At 36.8% G+C, this 20,750-nt stretch overlaps 1 protein-coding gene across 1 annotated transcript; it reads left to right on the plus strand.

Annotated features, from left to right (window-relative positions):
• Positions 1–951: 951 nt before the first annotated feature.
• On the plus strand, positions 952–2,255 carry LOC114743497 (aspartic proteinase CDR1-like). The gene is made up of 2 exons (XM_028931711.1): positions 952–1,690; positions 1,834–2,255. The coding sequence occupies exons 1-2, from the start codon at positions 952–954 to the stop codon at positions 2,253–2,255; spliced, it is 1,161 nt and encodes a 386-aa protein (XP_028787544.1).
• The last annotated feature ends 18,495 nt before the right edge of the window (positions 2,256–20,750 follow it).

Genomic DNA, 20,750 nt, shown 5'->3' on the forward strand with positions numbered 1-20,750 from the left:
ATTAGTTAGGTTTTATATTAATGACAAAAGGTGTACACCCTAATCAGTAGTGAAACTCACTAGCGACGATAATGAAGCTCATTTGGTATTGCTTTGATTTAAAAGAGAAAAAGGAGTTTAACAGTTTGGGAGTGAAATAATTAAGGGATATCTATAAGAAAAAAACAATGTAAGAAAGATATTTATCTGATTAAATGATCATTCGAGAAGTACTCTTTTAACTAAAGATATTAGTTAAAAATAATTGTTCAGAGGGCAAGTAAAGAATATTATAAAGACAATCATGACAAAAAAAAATTGAGCAAAGCTGCTTTTGCCTTAAAAGAAATTTAAAAAAATTTTAAAACAAAATTGACAACTTCTAATAGGACACATTGATAAACACCATAATACTCGTTACTGCGGTAAAATCTATATAATTCAAATATAGTTTTAACACGTTACATTTAAAATTTTTAATTAATAATTTTTAAATAAAAATCATTTTTTACAAAAACTTAGCGTTAAAAGATCACCATTACTTTGTATCATCTGCCTTTTAAAAAAATATATTTTTAAAATAAAAAGTTAAATCTCTGTTGTTCATAGTTCAACCGTTGATATTTGATAAGCATGCTTATACTACGATGAGCATCAAAATTAGTTCAGACTTATAAGTTGGTATTAATCACAATTAAGTGCAATTTGTAACCCAAACAACTCAAACTCTTCTATATAAGGAAGCACCTCCACCCCCTTCCACGCTCATCAAATCTTCTTTGTGATTTATCCCTACCATTATTCCTCAAACATGTTTCCTCATCATTCCCTCTCTTCTCTTTCACTCTTATTATTCTCTTTCTCTCAACCTTTTCCATTAATGTCTCTGCAACAAATAATAAGCTCCCAAAAGGTTTCAGCATCGACCTCATTCATCGTGACTCACCATTATCTCCCTTCTACAACTCCTCAATGACCGACTTGGAGAGAGTTCAAAACGCTGTGTTGCGCTCCATTTCTCGAGCCAATCGCTTTGGCCAGTCTTCCATCGCTGAGTCAGTAGAAACTGATATACTCCCTGACGATGGAAGTTACCTGATGAAGATATCTATTGGCACTCCACCCGTAGAGAGATGGGCAGTTGCAGACACAGGAAGTGATCTTATTTGGTTCCAATGCAAACCTTGTCCCCAACCTCAGTGCTACGGCCAAAAGGCACCGCTCTTTGATCCAAGAAATTCTTCCACGTATATGTCTTTGTCATGTCGATCACTCCCTTGTAACGCTCTGCCCCGTCACTACGTGCAAGGCCAAACCTATCCTCGATGTGGATCATCCAATGTGTGTACCTATTTTTATTCTTATAGGGATAACTCCTACACAATGGGGGAACTGGCCACAGAATCAGTTAGTTTCGGCCGAAATGTTTTGTTTCCTAAGACGGCATTTGGGTGTGGACACAACGACAATGGACTATTCAACGAGAACGACGCAGGACTTGTGGGGCTCGGTCAAGGGAGCTTGTCTTTAGTTTCACAAATGGGAAAAGTAGGTCACAAATTCTCGTACTGTCTGCCTCCTTACAGTCCAAAGACCACAACTAAACTAAGGTTTGGGGAAGCAGCCACCATATCAGGAAATGGGCTTGTGTCCACTCCACTGATCACAAAAAATGGTTCCTTGTCGTTGTTTTACTTCCTCAACCTTGAAGGTACTAGCTAGTGCTATTTAATTTGAGGTTGTTTCATTTATTTTCATCTCAAGTTAGTTTTATCCTTTGGATTTATGCAGATTGATTTTATACGACTCTTTGATCCCTGGTCTAAATTGTTTGTGTGAAATGGGCGTTGATAGGTATCACTGTTGGAAAACAGACAGTGCGGACAGGTCAAAGCAATGGGAACATATTTATTGATTCTGGGACGACATTGACAATGCTTCCATCAAGCTTTTATGAGCAGATTGAAGCTTTGGTGAAGCAAGCGATTGGAGCCAACCAATTCATAGTACAGAACAATCATTACAAATTGTGTTACAGAAATGCTAACTCCATCCAGAATTTCCCAAATTTTGAGGTTCATTTCACAGGAGCCAACCTTTCCTTAAAACCTCAGAACTTTTTCCGTCGCATATCCAACGATGTTATATGCTTTGCAATGCTTCCTACAGATGGAACGCCCATTTACGGAAATGTGGCTCAGATTGATTTTGAGGTGGAGCATGATCTTGATCGGAAAAAAGTTTCTTTTGCTCCTGCCGATTGTACTAAACAGTAGAGATTCTATGACTTGGTTTGGATGGACAAAAAAAAAAAATAATAGAAAGAAAATATAGAGGGGGAGAGAATACTATGAATAAAAACTTTTCTCTCTAATTTTCTTCTCAGCCAAACCGAGTACCAACAATACAGTTATACGCTTGATGAATAATGCACTTAACCGACATAGCTCAAGTGAAACATACGCATTATAAACCCCCCCCCTGTGTGTGTGTGTGTGTATGCATGTGTATCATGCTTTCGGAAGTATCTAAGTGAGAATGTCTGTAATTATGAAATAGTATTTGAGAATATAAAAGAAGACTTAAAAACCGTAACTAAATTAAATGACAAGACAGAAGAGTATGTAATACTTGTCATTTTATAATGTGATATCGTTAATTAAGTAAAAAGAACACATATTTTTGACAAATAATTTATTTAACTAATTTTTTAAGGAAAATTTAGATCAAGTTTCTTATATTCATTATGTCAAGTTTTCTAATCATATATGACTATGTGTCTTTTTTCGTTTATAATTAAACACCATTAAATGTTAATATTTAAAAATATATATGACATATGATCCTAAGTGATCGGAGAACTTGACATAATCAATATAAGAAACTTAATGTAAGTATTGTCATTTTTTTAATCTATCCAAATTAATTAAGTAGGTTTTATATTAATTAAGGATGGAAAGTGGTTTTTTTTTTAAATTTTAGTTTATAGGTGTCACGTTAGCTTAATAATACACAGTTAATACGAATGCAACTCTGGATATATATTTATAACCGATGAAATCAGTCCTGGTAATTCCGAGTATGAACACGGTCGCTACACAGACATGCAGAACGAGAGTTACAGTGGGAACGAAGGGGGAAAGAGAGAGAGAGAGAGAGATAGACACGCAGAGAATCTGTCAGAAAAGAAATAACCGAATACATGCACACCCCACTACTAACAACCCAGGCTGTTATATAATATCTTCCGCATCGTCCAATTCCCTGAGCTTCCAGGTCTTTCTTCGGGCTCTTCGGCTCTTCCTCAATATAATGGGCTGCCCACTTGTATTTGGATCACCTCCATTTGAGCCCATCTCAACGGTATCTGTTACAATACCTCCCCCATTAAATGGGACCTTGTCCTCAAGGTCCATGTTGGGGTATAATGACCGGAGAGTTTCATCGTCTTCCCACGTTGCATCAAGAGATCCATCCCATTGCACCAGAAATTGACGTACAGCGTTATGACCTCGTCGGATGATTCGGTTATCTAGAATCGTGAGAGGTTGGCAAATGGGACCTTCTGGAGTAGTACATAGCGGAAGAGGTAAGTATGATGTCGGGTCACCCTCCCCGTGGAACTTCTTGAGAACAGAGACATGAAAGACAGGATGTATCTTGGCGTGGTCTGGTAGTGCCAAACGATAAGCGACACTGCCAACCCTTTCAACGACTCGAAACGGGCCAAAATACACCAATGCTAACTTCTGATATCGACGAAGGGCAACTGAATGTTGACGGTACGGTTGGAGCTTCACTAATACCCAGTCATCAACCTGGAATTCTACTTCCCGTCGTTTAGCATCGGCATAACGCTTCATTCGTTCTTGAGCGTGCAGGATGTTGATCTTCAGTTGAGCTAGCAACTCATCGCGTTGCTCTAATGCACGGTGAACATCAAAGGGTGTATCTTCGAGAGAAGAGTGTCGGATCAGGGGTGGCGGTTCCCGACCGTATACGACCTTAAAAGGAGTCATGTTGGTTGAGTGATGGAATGAAGTGTTGTACCACAGCTCTGCCCATGGAAGATACGCAAGCCATTTTCTCGGGTAGTCATAGACCAAGCACCGTAGATACATTTCCACACACTTGTTGAGGGCCTCAGATTGACCGTCCGTTTGTGGATGGTATGCAGAACTAAAATTTAATTGGGTCCCCTGTAATCGCATAAGGTGCCGCCAGAAAGCGCTCATGAAGACTTTATCCCTGTCCGAAACTATTGTCCTTGGGATGCCATGCAGTTTGACGACGTGCTCTACGAATGCTTCTGCAACCTGGGTGCTGGAGAAATTACCGGGAAGGCCTATGAAATGCCCATACTTAGATAAACGATCCACTACTACCAGAATAACAGTACACTTCTTAATCTTCGGCAACCCAATAATGAAATCCATAGCAATATCTTCCCAGATGCAGTTCGGAATAGGTAATGGACTGAGTAGTCCTGCTGGATGAAGGTTCGAGATTTTAGCTTGTTGACAAACTGAACATCGCCGAATAAAATCTCGAATATCCGCACGCATATTCCTCCAAAAAAACAGTCGAGCAACTCTGTGAAAAGTCCTCATAAACCCTGCATGACCGCCTATAACAGATGAATGCAGCTCAGTAAGTATTAAAGGGATCAAGTTCGGTTTATCTCGGGGAATGACTAGCCGTTGGTTCCAAAAAAGATCGCCCTGTCTGACTATGTATTGTGGTTCAGTGATCAACCCCTGTTCCACTCTTTCTTTTAATGTCGCAATTTCTGCAGACGAGCGCACTTCAACATAGACCCTATTGATGAAGGGATCGGTCACAGAAGACAGTGCCATATAGCAGTTGCGGGACAAGGCATCTGCAGCTTGGTTATGCTTCCCGGGTTTATACTCAATTGTAAATTGATACCCCAAAAGCTTTGGGAGGCAGGTCTCTTGCTCTGGCGTCTGAATTGTTTGATTATTAAGATGCCGCAAGCTAGCATGATCAGTGCGGATGACAAAAGGATGACCCAGTAGATAGTGGCGGAACTTAGCAACGGCTTCCGTGATAGCATGAAGTTCACGAACATAAACGGACTGAGCCTGCATCCTAGGAGAGAGCTTCTTGGAGAAAAACGCAATCGGGTGGTCTTGCTGACTTAATGTAGCACCCACCCCGACGCCCGATGCATCCGTTTCTAACACGAAAGGCTTGGAGAAATCAGGGAGGGCTAACACCGGAGCTTGAGTCAAGGCTGCTTTGAGTCCATCAAAAGCTGTTTAGGCTTCTAAAGACCACCGAAACCCGTCCTTACATAATAGACGTGTTAGTGGGCCAGCTCGCTGGGCGAAATGTTGAATGAATCTACGGTAGTACCCACTGAGGCCCAAAAACCCCTTAAGTTGACTGACGTTCTCGGGTATCGGCCAATCCTGGATCGCCTTCAACTTACCTGGATCCACCTCTACTCCCTTCCCGTTTACAATGTACCCGAGATACTCCACACGCTGTTGACCGAAGGTACATTTCGTTTTTTTTGCAAACAACTGATGCTGCCACAGAGTCTCAAGCACCTTCTCTAAATGAATTAAATGTAATTCCCACGTAGGACTATACACCAATATGTCATCGAAAAAAATCAACACAAAGTGACGAAGGAAAGGTCGGAAGATGGTATTCATCAGAGCTTGGAATGTTGCCGGTGCATTCGTGAGTCCAAATGGCATTACAAGCCATTCATACAACCCGAGATGTGTCCTGAAAGCTGTCTTTTCTCTATCCGCCTCCCTCATTAAGATTTGATGATATCCTGATCGGAGATCCAGCTTGGAGTAAAAAACAGAGCCATGAAGTTCGTCGAGTAATTCATCCACGGTTGGCATTGGAAATGCGTCTTTGATAGTAACAGCATTCAGGGCCCTATAATCGACACAAAAGCGCCATGTTCCATCTTTTTTTTTCACCAGAATCACAGGGGCCGAGAAAGGACTTGAGCTAGCTTGTATCAACCCTTCATTAAGTAATTCAGAAACCATATTTTCGATTTCTGTTTTCTGACTGAACGGATACCGGTATGGCCGAACCCGAACTGGCCCTGTGCCTGCTACTAATTCAATTCGATGCTCGTGGTGTCGCGAAGGGGGTAAACCCCGTGGGACCTCGAAGACCTTCTCAAACCGCTGTAGTAATAAAGTTAAATCTTTCGGCACGTCCTCCCTTGTTTTATCAGTTGCTGTATCCTCTAATAAACTTTCGAGCACGAAGCATGCCGCCATAGCATCCATCTGGTGAATACGGGTCAAGTGGTGTAACTGAGCATGAAGTAGTGCTGGTCCCCTGAACCCTGTTAATGAAATATACTGCCCGTCTTGGAGGAACTTTACGGTGTATGTACTATAGTCAGCTATATGAGGTCCCAATGTTTCGAGCCAATCTGCCCCGATTACCACGTCAACTCCCGTGATAGGTAACACATATAATGTCATGGAGATCATATGACCATTGATCTGTATTTCTACATTGCATACTTCTTCAGCGCTTTTCAGGATTTTTCCTCCAGTACCACCCAAGACTCTGATTTCAGTCGTTTCCTCCACAGGTAGTTTGAGGTGGGTTACTATACGAGGATGGATGAAATTGTCAGAGCTGCCCCCATCCAATAAAACCTGCACCCTGGTACCCTGAATAGTTCCATGGAAGCAAATAGTCGCCGGACCTCTGGTTCCTCTTAGTGCGTAAAGTGATAGATGGTGCAACGTGGCATCAGCTTCTATAGTCTCAGGGGTCTCGTCATTTTGTTCCTCCGGTTCATCCTCGCTCTGTAGTAACATGAGCTGTTTGTTTGGGCATTTGTGCGTGGGAGTGAATTTGGCGTCACAAGTATAGCATAAACCCTTCTCACGCCGAATCTGCATCTCCGCCGGTGACATTTTCTTAATCGGAGGCATTTTAGGTGTCGGCAGCAATGGGGGAAGATTTGTCTTCCCTCCTCCTGACGATGTTGTGGAGACATTATGACCGCCGCTTGTGTATGGTGTCATTGTCTTCGACGTATTGTTGTGTATAACTGAAGGCCTGGGCACTGAAAATCCTGTCGAGGTCGGTTCTGCAAAGAGCCTAGCCAGAGCCATGGCACTGAGAACAGAGGTGGGCCGTTGAACCAACACATCCTGTTTCAATCCTGGTTTCAAGCCTCCCAAGTAACAATCCAGCAACGCCGATTCTGGTATCTCCTCAGTACGGTTTGCCAAGGCCACAAACCGCTGATTATAATCTTCCAGCTTGCCTCCCACGTCGTGTTGCGTTAGTTTAAAGAGTTGAGACCGGGGGCAATCAAATTGAGTAGGTCCATACTGAATCTCTACCGCTTTTGCAAGCGTCTCCCAGTTCAGTATACGGCCCGTCTTTTCTAGCATCTGGTACCATGGTAAAGTCTCTCCATCAAAGTGGACAGAAGCAATCATCAGTCGTTGCGAATCGGCTATGTCGTAATACTTAAAATATTGCTCAGCCTTGAAGATCCAGTTAAGAGCATCGGTGCCATCAAACCGCGGGAAGTCCACTTTTATAGTTTTCTGCAGGTTCGGAACGTAGCCTCCGTAAGCACCTGGTGACGCCTCCTTCTCCTTGAACCCCGAGGATGCGGATTCGGATTTCATACTTTCCATCGACTGCATCATGGCTTTCATCATTGTTTCCAATGCATCAAATCGTTGGTCCATGCGGTCTAAACGTTCCTTTGCGTCTTCCACAAACTCATTTGTTTTTTTTACGTCTGCTTGCAGTTCCTTCAACCGTGTACCCTCTGCCATTCGACTCTCAATGAAAGCACCAAATGTCACGTTAGCTTAATAATACACAGTTAATACGAATGCAACTCTGGATATATATTTATAACCGATGAAATCAGTCCTGGTAATTCCGAGTATGAACACGGTCGCTACACAGACATGCAGAACGAGAGTTACAGTGGGAACAAAGGGGGAAAGAGAGAGAGAGAGAGAGATAGACACGCAGAGAATCTGTCAGAAAAGAAATAACCGAATACATGCACACCCCACTACTAACAACCCAGGCTGTTATATAATATCTTCCGCATCGTCCAATTCCCTGAGCTTCCAGGTCTTTCTTCGGGCTCTTCGGCTCTTCCTCAATATAATGGGCTGCCCACTTGTATTTGGATCACCTCCATTTGAGCCCATCTCAACGGTATCTGTTACAATAGGTTGCCGCGCGTTTTTCATGTATAAATTAATAAGCTTTAAATATTCTGTACTAACCAAACGACATGAATGCATAATAGAAATTATTGCATTGATATTATGTATGAATCTTTATTTTGCCATGTGAAGGATTAAGCGAAATGGTGGTTGACTAGGTTGACGTCGCAAATAATCAAGACTCAAGTATAATGACATGAAATGTAAAAATGATATAACAAAGAAAGCTTAAAATGCTACTGTATGATCTTATTTATATGGCTTGCGACGTTATTAATTTGATTTGTACGAGGGAAAGAGATCAGGCTAGCTAGTATACTGAAGAAATTGTTTAAGAGCATTGGTGGAACGCAAGTTATTATAAACGGCATGCGAACCAGCTTGCATTGGATGCACCAAATCCCAGAAAAAAGCCGACTTAGGATCGTCACACGCTCTGTATTTCTTGGCCAGGGTCTTGTCGTCCACGCTTCCACAATCTTACTGTCTGGCCATCCCAACGCAACAAGGCTTGAATGGGTTCTTTATGTTATAAGTGGAGGGATGGTTCAGTATGGACATGAAACTGTCGAAGAGGCCTAAAACGACAAAGCTGGAATTGTCGTTGGCTTCTTCCTTCAATTTGGCCAGACCTTGGCTTAAGAAGGTGTTGTGGTAATTGGCGAAGGTGTTATGAGTAGAGTTGCGCAGCGAAAATGAGGATGAAGCTGTCGTTTTCAAGAGGCAGCCTACAGCTGGTTGAAGACCACTCACTGCAATTTTCTTCACAAAATTTTATATTTCCTTTTTTTTCGTTGGTGTTGAGTTAACACAAAATTTTAAGAGAGAAAGCGAGAGCCTAGGTTGGAATTTTCAGTCATGCCATCCAACATCTTCTCCACCCATCAATTCTCCTTTGTGTTTCTCCACCATAATATTGTTCATCTTCAAACATGCATAACTCTTCACTCTTTCTGGGCCTTGTCCCGTTGTATCTCTCAACCATGTGCAGTATTATCAATAATGTCACTGCAACACATAAGCTCCCAAAAGGTTTCAGCATCGATCTCATTCATCGTGACTCGCCATTGTCACCTTTGTACAACTCCTCAATGACCCACTGGGAGTTCAAAACGCTGCGTTGGGTTCCGTGGCTCGAGTCAATCGTTTTTGCCAATCTTCTTCCAAAAATGCAGCTGAAATAAGCGAGCAGCTGGCTCAAATTGATATAATCCCAAACAATGGAAATCTTATGAAGATCTTCATTGGCAGCCCACCTGTAGAAAGATGGAGTGTTGCAGACACAGGAAGAGACCTGATCTGGGTCCAATGCTCACCTTATCCTCAATGCTACCATCAAGATGTCTCATTGTTTGATCCCACAAAATCTTCCACTTACAAGTCTGAGTCTTGCGGCTCAAGAAACTGTGCTCTTCTTCCTCAGCGTCAGCATAAATGCGGAAACTCAAATCAGTGTTTGTATACCTTTACTTATATGGAGATCAGTCTTACACGGTGGGAGATTTGGCTACAGATTCAGTTTGTTTTGGTACTAGTGATGGCCAATCTGTTGCGTTCCCTAAGTGTTTGGATGTGGACATAACAATCTTGGAAAGTTCAATAGGCGCATGGCAGGACTCGTTGGGCTGGCTAATGGTCCCTTGTACCTAATTTCGCAACTTGGTAATCAGATTGGTCGCCAATTTTCCTACTGTTTGCCTCCTTTCAACGCAAAGGCTGCGACTAAGTTGAGATTTGGAGAGGAAGCTGAGATATCAGCAAATAGGGTCGTGTTCGCTCCCATGATCACGAATCCTAATAATCCCGCCTTTTACTATCTCAATCTCAAAGGTATACATATCTGTTTTTACTTTCGGACTAATGTTGCTCTCTCTTGTGTATTTTCGTTTTAAAATTTTGAACTTGCAAATTCAAATGATTGTTGAAATAGGATAATAAAATGGGACAATTCAGTGCTTTAAGCTTTAAATATTTTGTACGAAACGTTCCAGTGCTATCATATATGAGTCTTTATTTTGGGCTGAATTATCCATGTAAAATGGTCGTTGACAAGGATCACCGTTGGCCAACAGACAATACAGATTGATGAAAGCAACAGAAACATAATAATTGATTCTGGTACGACATTGACACTTCTTCGATCAAGCATCTATGAGCAGGTTGAAACTTTGGTGAAGAAAGCCATTGGAGCCGACCAGTGGATAGTGCAAAACTCTCAATTAAATCTGTGTTACACCAATGTCAACTCTATCAAGAATGTTCCAAACTTTGAGGTTCATTTTAAAGGAGCCAACATTTCCTTAAAACCTCAGCACTTACTCCTACTCGTATCCAACGATGTGATATGCCTCGCAATGTCTCCAACAGATGGAGATTCCATTTATGGAATCGGAAACGTAGCTCAGATTGACTTTGACTTGGGGTATGATCTTGATCAGAAAAAAGTTTCTGTTGCTCGAGCCGATTGTACTAAACAATAGAGACTCTTAAGTACGTACAAGCAATATATAGGGTATTTGCTGCTCCTTAAATTTTTCTTCCTTTCCAAATGTTTTTTCTTGCTTCTTTTCATTATTAGATTTTATATAAAATGAGTAAAACTTTGATATCTTATGAGTAAAAAATGGTGCAGTAGTTTTAAAATTTTTTATGATTTCTTAAAAATTATATATATAAATTAAAAAAAACTACACAATTTTCGAGTAATTTTTTCTTTAAAAAATCATAGAAAAACTAAAAACTGCACCATTTTTTTGCTGATAATATATCAAAATCTATAGAATATAATAATAAAAAGAAACAAAAAATAGCATTTGGAAGATGGAAGAATATTAGAGGGTAGCAGAGGGGACCCCAAATCCACAATATACATATATAGTTTATTATTTATACTTGATGGATAATATATTGTCTTAATACGGACCTATGTACTATGAGGCAACTTATGGGGAAGGGACCAGGCTTATGAGAAATCTTATAAAGGTGGCCATGAGCGTCTATATATAGAGGTGTGGCATTTGTCTAATTTTCCTTATGCACGCTTACCAAGGATTAGTTTGATTGATGATAACTGGGACACAAGAAGTGTGATTAATTAGCTACATGAGTCTCTCTCCCTATATATATATATAGTCCAGATGAGTGATATGAATAAAGCAGCCAAGAGTTGTAAAATACTTCTCCGGTTCTATTTATAAGTTACTTTCAATACGTTTTACACAAATCAAGAAAAATCTTAAATTTTATTAACTTTCATTTAAAATTCTACACCTTCTCGACTTTATCCCTATTCAATTTACATTACACCTTACCTAAACGAAGTCAACACAATAATAAATAAAAAGTAAAATTGTACATCCATATAAAAAAATATACGAGCAGTTATGTGTGTGTATATAAAATATCCCAGACTATGGAAGCTATCTTATGAAGATCTTCCTTTGCAACCCACCTGCAAAAAGATGGAGTGTGGCAGATATAGGAAGCGACCCCATTTGGGTCGTCTAATGGTCACCTTGTCCAATGCTATCTTCAAGATATGTGATTGTTTGATCCCACAAAATCTTTCACGTTCAAGTCTGAGTCTTGCGGCTCAAGAAACTGTGCTCTTCTCCCTCAGCTTCAACATAGATGCGGAAACTCAATTCGGTGTTTGTACTTTTATTTATATGGAGATCAGGCTACACGATGGGAGATTCGACAACAGATTCAATCAGTTTTGTTACTAGGGATGGCCAATCTGTTTAGTTCCCTAAGTCAGTGTTTGGATGTGGAGATGACAATCTTGGGAAGTTCAATAGGCCCATGGTAGGACTTGTTGGACTCGGTAATGGTCCTTCAATTTGTCCCTAATTTCACAACTTGGTAATTGGATTGGTCGCAGATTTTCCTATTGTTTGGCTCCTTTCGAAGCAAAGGCTGCGACTAAGTTGAGATTTGGAGAAGAAGCCCACATATCAGCAAATAGGGTTGTGTCCTCTCCCATGACCGCCAAATCCTAATCATCCCACCTTTTACAACCTCAACCTTGAAGGTATATATCTGTTTTACTTTTAGATTAATGTTATTATTATTATTATTATTATTATTATTTTTGCGTATTTTCGTTTTAAAGTTTTGAATTTGCGAATTCAAATGATTCTTGAAATACGATAAAGTGGGAGAATTCTGCACTTTAAGCTTTAAATATTTTGTATGAGATGTTGTAGTGATATTATATATGAATCTTTATTTTGCGGTCAACAGATAGTGCAGATTGATCAAAGCGACGGAGTGATTCAACATTGACACTTCTTCAATCAAGCATTTACGGGCAGGTTGAAACTTCGGTGAAGAAAGCCATTGGAGCCTGCCAGTGGATAGTGCAAAACCCTCAATTCAATCTGTGTTACACCAATGTTAACTCATCGAGAATGTTCCAAATTTTGAGGTTCGTTTTACAGGGGCCAGCATTTCCTTAAAACCTCAGCACTTATTCCTTCTCGTATCCAATGATGTGCTGTGCCTTGCAGTGTCTCCCACAAATGGAAATTCCATTTATGAAAGCGTGGCTCAGATTGACTTTGACGTAGATCAGAGAAAAGTTTCTTTTGCTCCCGGCGACTGTACTAATTAAACAGTAGAGACTTCAAGTCTCATCGATATAGTTATATGCTGAATGATGAATCATGTCCTTGGCTGATCTAGCTCAAGCGAACTATAGGCACTGTAAACCCAACACACACACACACACACACACACACACACACACACACACTCTTCGTGTTGTTAGAAGTATCCGATGAGCGTCTGTTATTAATAGTTAGCTTTTGAATTAATAAAAGAACACTAAAAAAACGATGCTAAATTAAATGAAAACTATATAACATGAAGGTATCTACTACTATCGGTTTGAAACATCTCCTCTCTCCTTTCCATCCTCTTCTCTCCTCTTCTTTTTTTAACTATTAGATTAATATTTTAATGATTGAGATTTAAATCTTTTTAAAACTATAATTAAAATATTAAATTATATTAATAAATAAATAATAAATTACAAACCCTATCAAAATTTAATTCTAATGGTTTGCAAATGCCCTAAATATTTTAAAATTATTTATAAATATTCTATAAAAATTAAAATCTCAATCATTAAAATTTGTTAATCCAATGGTTAAAAAAGAAATAGGGAAAAAGAGGAGAGATTTTGAACTGTGATTTTTATAGGGTGATATCTCTTTTTTTTGGGTTGAAATTATAGGGTGATATCTTTAATTTAACTACAAGAATGATCCTAACCTACAAAAAGAGTATCTTCTGATGGATGTAGTTCATGTATGGAGTGGAACATTCATCTTCCTTGGATATTTGGAATTAAGTTGTGGTGATTTGAACCTTTCTAATCAAACTATACAGTAAAACACAACCTAAGTCTAGTCTATTGAAGAACTTTTTATTACTTTCAAAGTTAACGAAGTGACAAAAACATAAAAGAAGAAAGGGTTTGAAAAAATATTTTTTTTTATAAAACTAACTGAGAAAATAAATAAATAAATCTAAACTATTTTTTTTGGAATTTTTAATAAAAAAAGAGAATGAAAATTATACTAACTATAAAGTTGTGGTCATTTTTTACTAACTATAAATTTTATTTTATGATAATTTATTGGAAAAATTTAAGATAGGCCATATTGCAGCAAGATAATTTCTAATATTCCAAAACATTATGAATTTTACTACACCCTCTTAGATCAAAATGAAATTAAATTTTACGAGTGAAAAGACATGAGTGCTGTTGCTCAATTTTTAAGTTAAAAAAAAAAAATCAATCATTGTTAGAGTTTCGGTTGCCAAATCTTTGACCTTTGGTGATTGGCCACTAGAGTGCTGGTGGTTGCCGACCTCTGGTGGCTGGCTGCCAGAGTTCAGGTTACCAAAGAATTTTATGCAAATAAGGTAGTCAAGGGCGATTTGAACTTATGACCCTTTGTACACCAAAAAAAAGTTACACCCACCAAACCAGCCAATCTATTTAATTGTATAATACAAAGAAAAAAATATATGTAATAAAACAAATACGAGCATCCAAATGTGAATGACCAAGAGATAGAAGAAGATTTGCTACACAAATCTTATGTCTAGCTAGGTGTGAATTCAACAGGTGAATTTACAAGTGTCTAGGTGAAATTATTATCTTATGTTTCTTACAAATAGTCTCATTTGTGTTGTAAATCTTCTTATTTTACTTGTCTATTCACACTTGAACACTTCCAACTGTTTTGTTACATATACTTTTCTTCACGTTATATAATTAAAGGATTGAATGGTTTGGTTGGTCACAATTTTTTTGGTGTGTCTAGGGATAATAAGTTCAGATCTCTTTTACAACCTGGTTGTTGCAGCATTTAGGGGATGAAAAAAATAGCTTATAGGCATGATAAGTGATGCACACAACTTGTCAATAACACAAGTGCACGCGTCAATCAATTAATAAAGAGTAAGTATAGAGTATCATTCTTACGGAGAATCAGACAAAATAGTGGTTAGGCATTAAAGGTCCTATTGTTAATAAAGTTAAGCAAGCTGAATTATGGTTGATCGGATAAAAAGAATAAAGACAGGAAAAAATTTAATATTAAAGGCAACCTAGAGTTACTAATCCCTTACTAGTTTCATAGACTTTTGCTTTTATTTAACTAATTAGTCTCAATGTTAATTTAGTTAATCTAGAGTATTTATCGCTAAAAGTGTCTTTCAATCCACTTATAACCCTTTCCTAAGTAATAAGGTTATGTCTAACTCAAATACTTAATAGTATAAATTAATTTCACTCTTTATAAGTTATATGGGGCTCCTAAGTATATTTCTATCTTACTCGCAAATCAAATAAAAGTCTAATCCTATATTAGTCAAGCCTAGAGCCTAATTAAGGTTTCATTCATCAAGGTTAACCTTAATGCTCAAACTCATATTTAATGGTGGCCAAACATATATCAAACCAGGATTAAGCAACCAAAATTAACATCAAGCATAATTAATTAAATGAAAACAAAGTCTAATTCATAAAAAAGTTCATAGCTACTCTAAGTCTAGAAGAAAATTAGCTACACATGACTGAAATAAAACTCATAAAAAAAATTCAGTCCAAACAGAAAAACGAAGGAAGACTAAGAACAGAAGAGATAGCAAATCTGCCGATCTCAAAGAAAGAACTTGCTGCTGTCAGAGAAATCACTGTCAGACATCCTCCTCTGTTGTCACCAGAAAGAGAATCGCCACACTTGCTTGCTACCTCTAGTCTATTCGTCCCAATTCCTCACCGCTGTCATAGTGGAACGGAGATTTACGAATGGATTCAACATTGCTCTCTACTCGCCACTTTTTTGTCCCCATTCGTCGTATCCCCAGTTCCTATTTATAATGGTTTTGCATCTTCTCTCCCTTGAATCCCTTGAATCCACCGCCTCTTATCTATATATGTCTTTCAATATAATATATTATATTATATCACGATGATTTGCCTTACTTCACATAACTCCACGCTTCTGATCCTCCTAATATATCTACATGCACACACATATATTATATTTATTGCAATTGTTACTCCCCTTTTATTTTATCTTTTATTTGTAATATTTCCTTCTCTCAATAATTTTATGTCTCCTGCATTAAAAATAATAAAAGATTTGAGTAGATTTTATGCAAGATCGTCTTTTATCCTATAATTGATTGAAAAGAAGAAAAATTTATAAAAGATGGTTAAATAGCTATAAATTATCCACAAATTTTACTAGATATATTTTTTATGTCATAATGTTTGTTTTCTTTTGGACTTCTAAAAATAAAACCATTACAAAAAAAATTATATAGAAAGCTCAATTATATAATGTAAAAAATGGGAAAAAAATAATATTATAAAAAAATTTTCCATCGTATGAGTTGACTTTTCAATCAATTATAATAACTTAGTACTTGTATTTACTTTTCCAACTCTAATTTCTTTCTCCGCCTCCAGGTTCGTTAAAATTACCTAGATATTTGATTTAACGGTGACCATAAAATCAATATTAAGCACACAAGAAATAAATATACTTGAAGGAAATGCAATCATTTAAAGTCTTCATCTTATAAGTTACTCTTCTATTTCTAAATATAAGACTCATTTTATAGTGTAATTTATACTATAAAATGGGTACTAATTTCTATTATCTCATCATGACTTTAAATATTTTTATAATAACTCAATACTTTTATTTACTTCTCTATATCTAAATTCTTATTCACCTCCAAGTTCCTTAAAATTAGCCACCAATATATTTTTTAGTGGTGGCTATAAGATCAACATTAAGCACACAAGAAATAAATATACCTAAAGAAAATATAATCACCCGAAGCCTTCATTGTATAATTTACCGATTTCTACGACGTGAGTTGACTTTTCAATCAATTAAACTGCGTATTTGTATTTACTTTTTTAAATCTAATTTCTTTCTTCACCTCCTAGTTCATTAAGACTACCTGTACATATTTTATTTGATGGTGGCGATAAAATCAACATTAAGAACACCATAAATAAATATACCCGAAGAAAATACAATCACTTGAAGTCTTCATCGTAGAAGTTACTACTGCCTATTATGTGAATTGATTTTTCAATTAATTATAGTGACAAGCTATTTGTATTTAATTTTTTAGATCTACTTTATTCTTCCTGTACCTTCTAGTTCATTGAGATTACGTACATGTTTAATTTAATGGTAACCATAAAATCAACATTAACCGCACAAGAAATAAATATAACTAATAGAAGTTAAAATATATTCGTAACTAATAAGCTAGAATGAATAACAGAATAATCTAAACTAGTTTTTTATTCTTTATTGAGATACATCCTTGCCCCTAGTAAGAGAATTTAGAAATAAATTCATTAAGAAAAGAAATTGACTGAGTCTCGATATTTAAAAAATTTTTGGTCTCCAAATATCTCAAAGAAAAAAGAATATGGATAGGATTGTAGGATGTACCTTCTCATCCTTCCATTATCTGATGCGAGGCCCACTTCGTCTTTTTCCCACTCTTCTTCTCTCCTTTTCCTTTCTTATTTTTCATCCTATTTCCTTTATTTTATATTTTTATCTATTTATTAATCGTTTTAAAAAAATTAGTAGACTTTCTATCCAAAGTCTATTTTCACCTAACAATTACATTTAGAGAAAAATATATAAAATAATAATTGAATATATATCCTCAAGTGTATGGCTGTTTAATTATAAAATACTCCCCCAGTTCTTAATATAGAAGCTAATTAGGGAGTTAATGTTGGTTCTTTATATAAAACCTATTTCACACGTTCATCAATTTTTTTTTTTCAAATTAACCCCATTAATATTCTCCTAACAATAACAAACAGAAGAGGAAAAAGGAAAATTAAGGAAGATGTTTAGGGTGTTTTTAAAAAAAAATCATATTATCTAATTTAACCAACATTCTTAATCTACTTAAATTAGTTAATTTTGTTTTATATTAAAGACGAGAGAGAGAAGTACACGCTAATCAGTAGGCGAACTCACTAGCTACATATCGAAAGCTCATTTGGTATTGCTTTGATTTGAAAAAGAAAAAGGAGTTTAACAGTTTGAGAGCCCAAAAAATTAAGGGATATCTATAAGAAAAAACAATGTAAGAAAGATATCTATATGATTAAATAATAATTCAAAAAGTACTTTTTTAAATAAAGATATTAATTAAAAATAATTGTTAAGAGGGCACGCAAAGAATATTATAAAGACAATCATGACAAAACAAATTCAGCAAAGCTGCTTTTATCTTAAAAGAAATTAACGAAACCAGTTTTGATACTCATCACGGTGATGAATACCATGAAATTTGCACTGCGGTGAAATCTACATAATTAAGGTAGAGTTTTAGTAGGTGATATTTAAAATTTTTAACTAATAATTTTAAATAAAAAATATTTTTTTTGAGAAAAACTTGCCGTTAAAAGATCACCTTTACTTTGTATAATCTGCCTAGTAAAAAAACATTTTTTAAAAAAATAACAAATTAAATCTCAGCTGTTTATATTTAATTAAAAAAATTGAGATTTAATGAGTATCGTGATACTTATTACTGTGATCATGATCGAAGTTAGTTCAGACTTGTAAGTTGGTATTGATGGCGTTTACGTGCAATTTGTAACCCAAACTTTTCTATACAAGGACGCGCCTAAACCTCCTTCCTTGCTCATCAAATCTTGTTTGTGATTTATCCCTGCTATTATTCCTCAAACATGCTTCCTCATCATTCCCTCTCTTTCTCTTTCACTCTTATTATTCTCTTTCTCTCAGCCATTTCGATTAATGTCTCTCCAACAAATAATAAGCTCCCAAAAGGTTTCAGCATCGACCTCATTCATCGTGACTCACCATTATCTCCCTTCTACAACTCCTCAATGACCGACTCGGAGCGAGTTCAAAACGCTGTGTGCTCCATGTCTCGAGCGAATTGCTTTGGCCAGTCTTCCATTGCTGAGTCAGTAGAAACTGATATACTCCCAAACGATGCAAGTTACCTGATGAAGATATCTATTGGCACTCCACCCGTAGAGAGATGGGCACTTGGAGACACAGGAAGCGACCTTATTTGGTTCCAATGCAAGCCTTGCTCCCAACCTCAGTGCTACAGCCAAAAGGCACCGCTCTTTGATCCAAGAAATTCTTCCACGTATATGTATCTGTCATGTCGATCACTCCCTTGTAAAGCTCTTCCCCGTCACTACGTGCCAGGCCAAACGTGTCCTCGATGTGCATCAGCCAATGTGTGAACGTATTTTTATCCTTATGGGGATGACTCATACACAATGGGAGAACTGGCCACAGAATCAGTTAGTTTCGGCCGAAATGTTTTGTTTCCTAAGACGGCATTTGGCTGTGGACACAACAACAATGGACTATACAACGAGAACAACGCAGGACTTGTTGGGCTTGGTCAAAGGAATTTGTCTTTAATTAGTTTCACAAATGGGTAAAGTAGGTCGCAAATTCTCGGATTGTCTGCCTCCTTACGGTCTAAAGACTACGACTAAACTAAGGTTCGGGGAAGAAGCCACCATATCAGGAAATGGGCTTGTGTCCACTCCATTGATCACCAAAAATGGCCCCATGTCGTTGTTTTACTTCCTCAACCTTGAAGGTACTAGCTAGCTAGTGTTATGTTTTAATTTGAGGTTGTTTTGTTTATTTTCATCTCAAGTTAGTTTTATCTTCTGATTTATGCAGTTCGATTTTATACGACTCTTTGATCCCTGGCTTAAATTGTTCGTGTGAAATGGTTGTTGATAGGTATCACTGTTGGACAACAGACAGTGCAGACTGGTCAAAGCAATGGGAACATAATAATTGACTCTGGGACGACATTGACAATGCTTCCATCAAGCTTTTATGACCAGGTTGAAGCTTTGGTGAAGCAAGCCATAGGAGCCGATGAATTCATAGTTCAGAACAATGAATACAAATTGTGTTACAGAAATGCTAAGTACCAGGAATACACACATTAGTTATACGCTTGATGAATAATATACTTGGCTGACATAGCTCAAGTGAAATATATGGCATTGTAAACCCCCCCCCCCACACACACACATAGTGCTTTCCGAAGTATCTAATAAGTGAGAACGTCTGTAATCATGAATTAGCATTTAAGAATATCAAAGAAGACTTGAAAAACGTAACTAAATTAAATGACAAGACGAAGAGTGTGTAATACTCGTCATTGTATAATGTGATATCAAGTATATTTTTGACAAATAACTAATTTAACCAATTTTTTATAAAAAATTTAAGTCAAATTCTTTATATCCATTATGTCAAGTTCTTCAATCATACATGACCATGTGTCCTTTTTTCCTATTTATAATTAAATGCTATTGAATGTTAATATTTCAAAAGTATATGACATGTGATATGTGATTAGAGAACTTGACATAATGGACATAAAGAACTTGATACAAGTATTATCCATTTTTTAATATATCCAAATTAGTTAAGTAGATCTTGTATTAATTAAGGATAGGAGGTAGTATTTTTTTCCATTTTAGTTACAGCTTGATGCATGTTGATCATGTACTCCTATTGTCCTATTTATAAGGCATAAAGAGAAAAGTTTTTTATCTTATTTCTAAGTCATTTTATTAAATTTTTAGCATAAATGTTCTATTTATTCTTAATTTATTATAGTATAGATAATTATTGTTTTTCAAAGGTGTATATATTAAATAAGAATAAAATTGAAAAATTGTTATATTTTAATGAAGAGTTAATACAATTTAAAGTTTTCTTTGATCAGTATGAAACATGTTAGAAGTGCGTTATAAATAGGACTAGAAAAGTATAAATTAATAATCTTTAAATATTTTGTACTAAATAAACGACATGAATGTATAGTGGAAATTATTGCAGTGACATTATATATTTGTGTGCGCGCGAGCGTGCGTGTATTATATGAATCTTTATTTTGCGATGAGAATGATGTAAGCGAAATTATGCTTGACTAGGTTTCGCTAGGTTGGACAAT

Source organism: Neltuma alba, unplaced genomic scaffold (genome assembly GCF_004799145.2).
Source record: "Neltuma alba isolate B1F8T4 unplaced genomic scaffold, ASM479914v2 tig00000643_pilon, whole genome shotgun sequence".
Classification (NCBI taxonomy): domain Eukaryota; kingdom Viridiplantae; phylum Streptophyta; class Magnoliopsida; order Fabales; family Fabaceae; genus Neltuma; species Neltuma alba.

Excerpts from the sequence above, each read along its gene's own strand:
- LOC114743497 (XM_028931711.1), top strand. The coding sequence starts at position 952 with ATGACCGACTTGGAGAGAGTTCAAAACGCTGTGTTGCGCTCCATTTCT. Across the intron at positions 1,691-1,833 it reads TTACTTCCTCAACCTTGAAG|GTATCACTGTTGGAAAACAG; the intron begins GTACTAGCTAGT and ends GGGCGTTGATAG.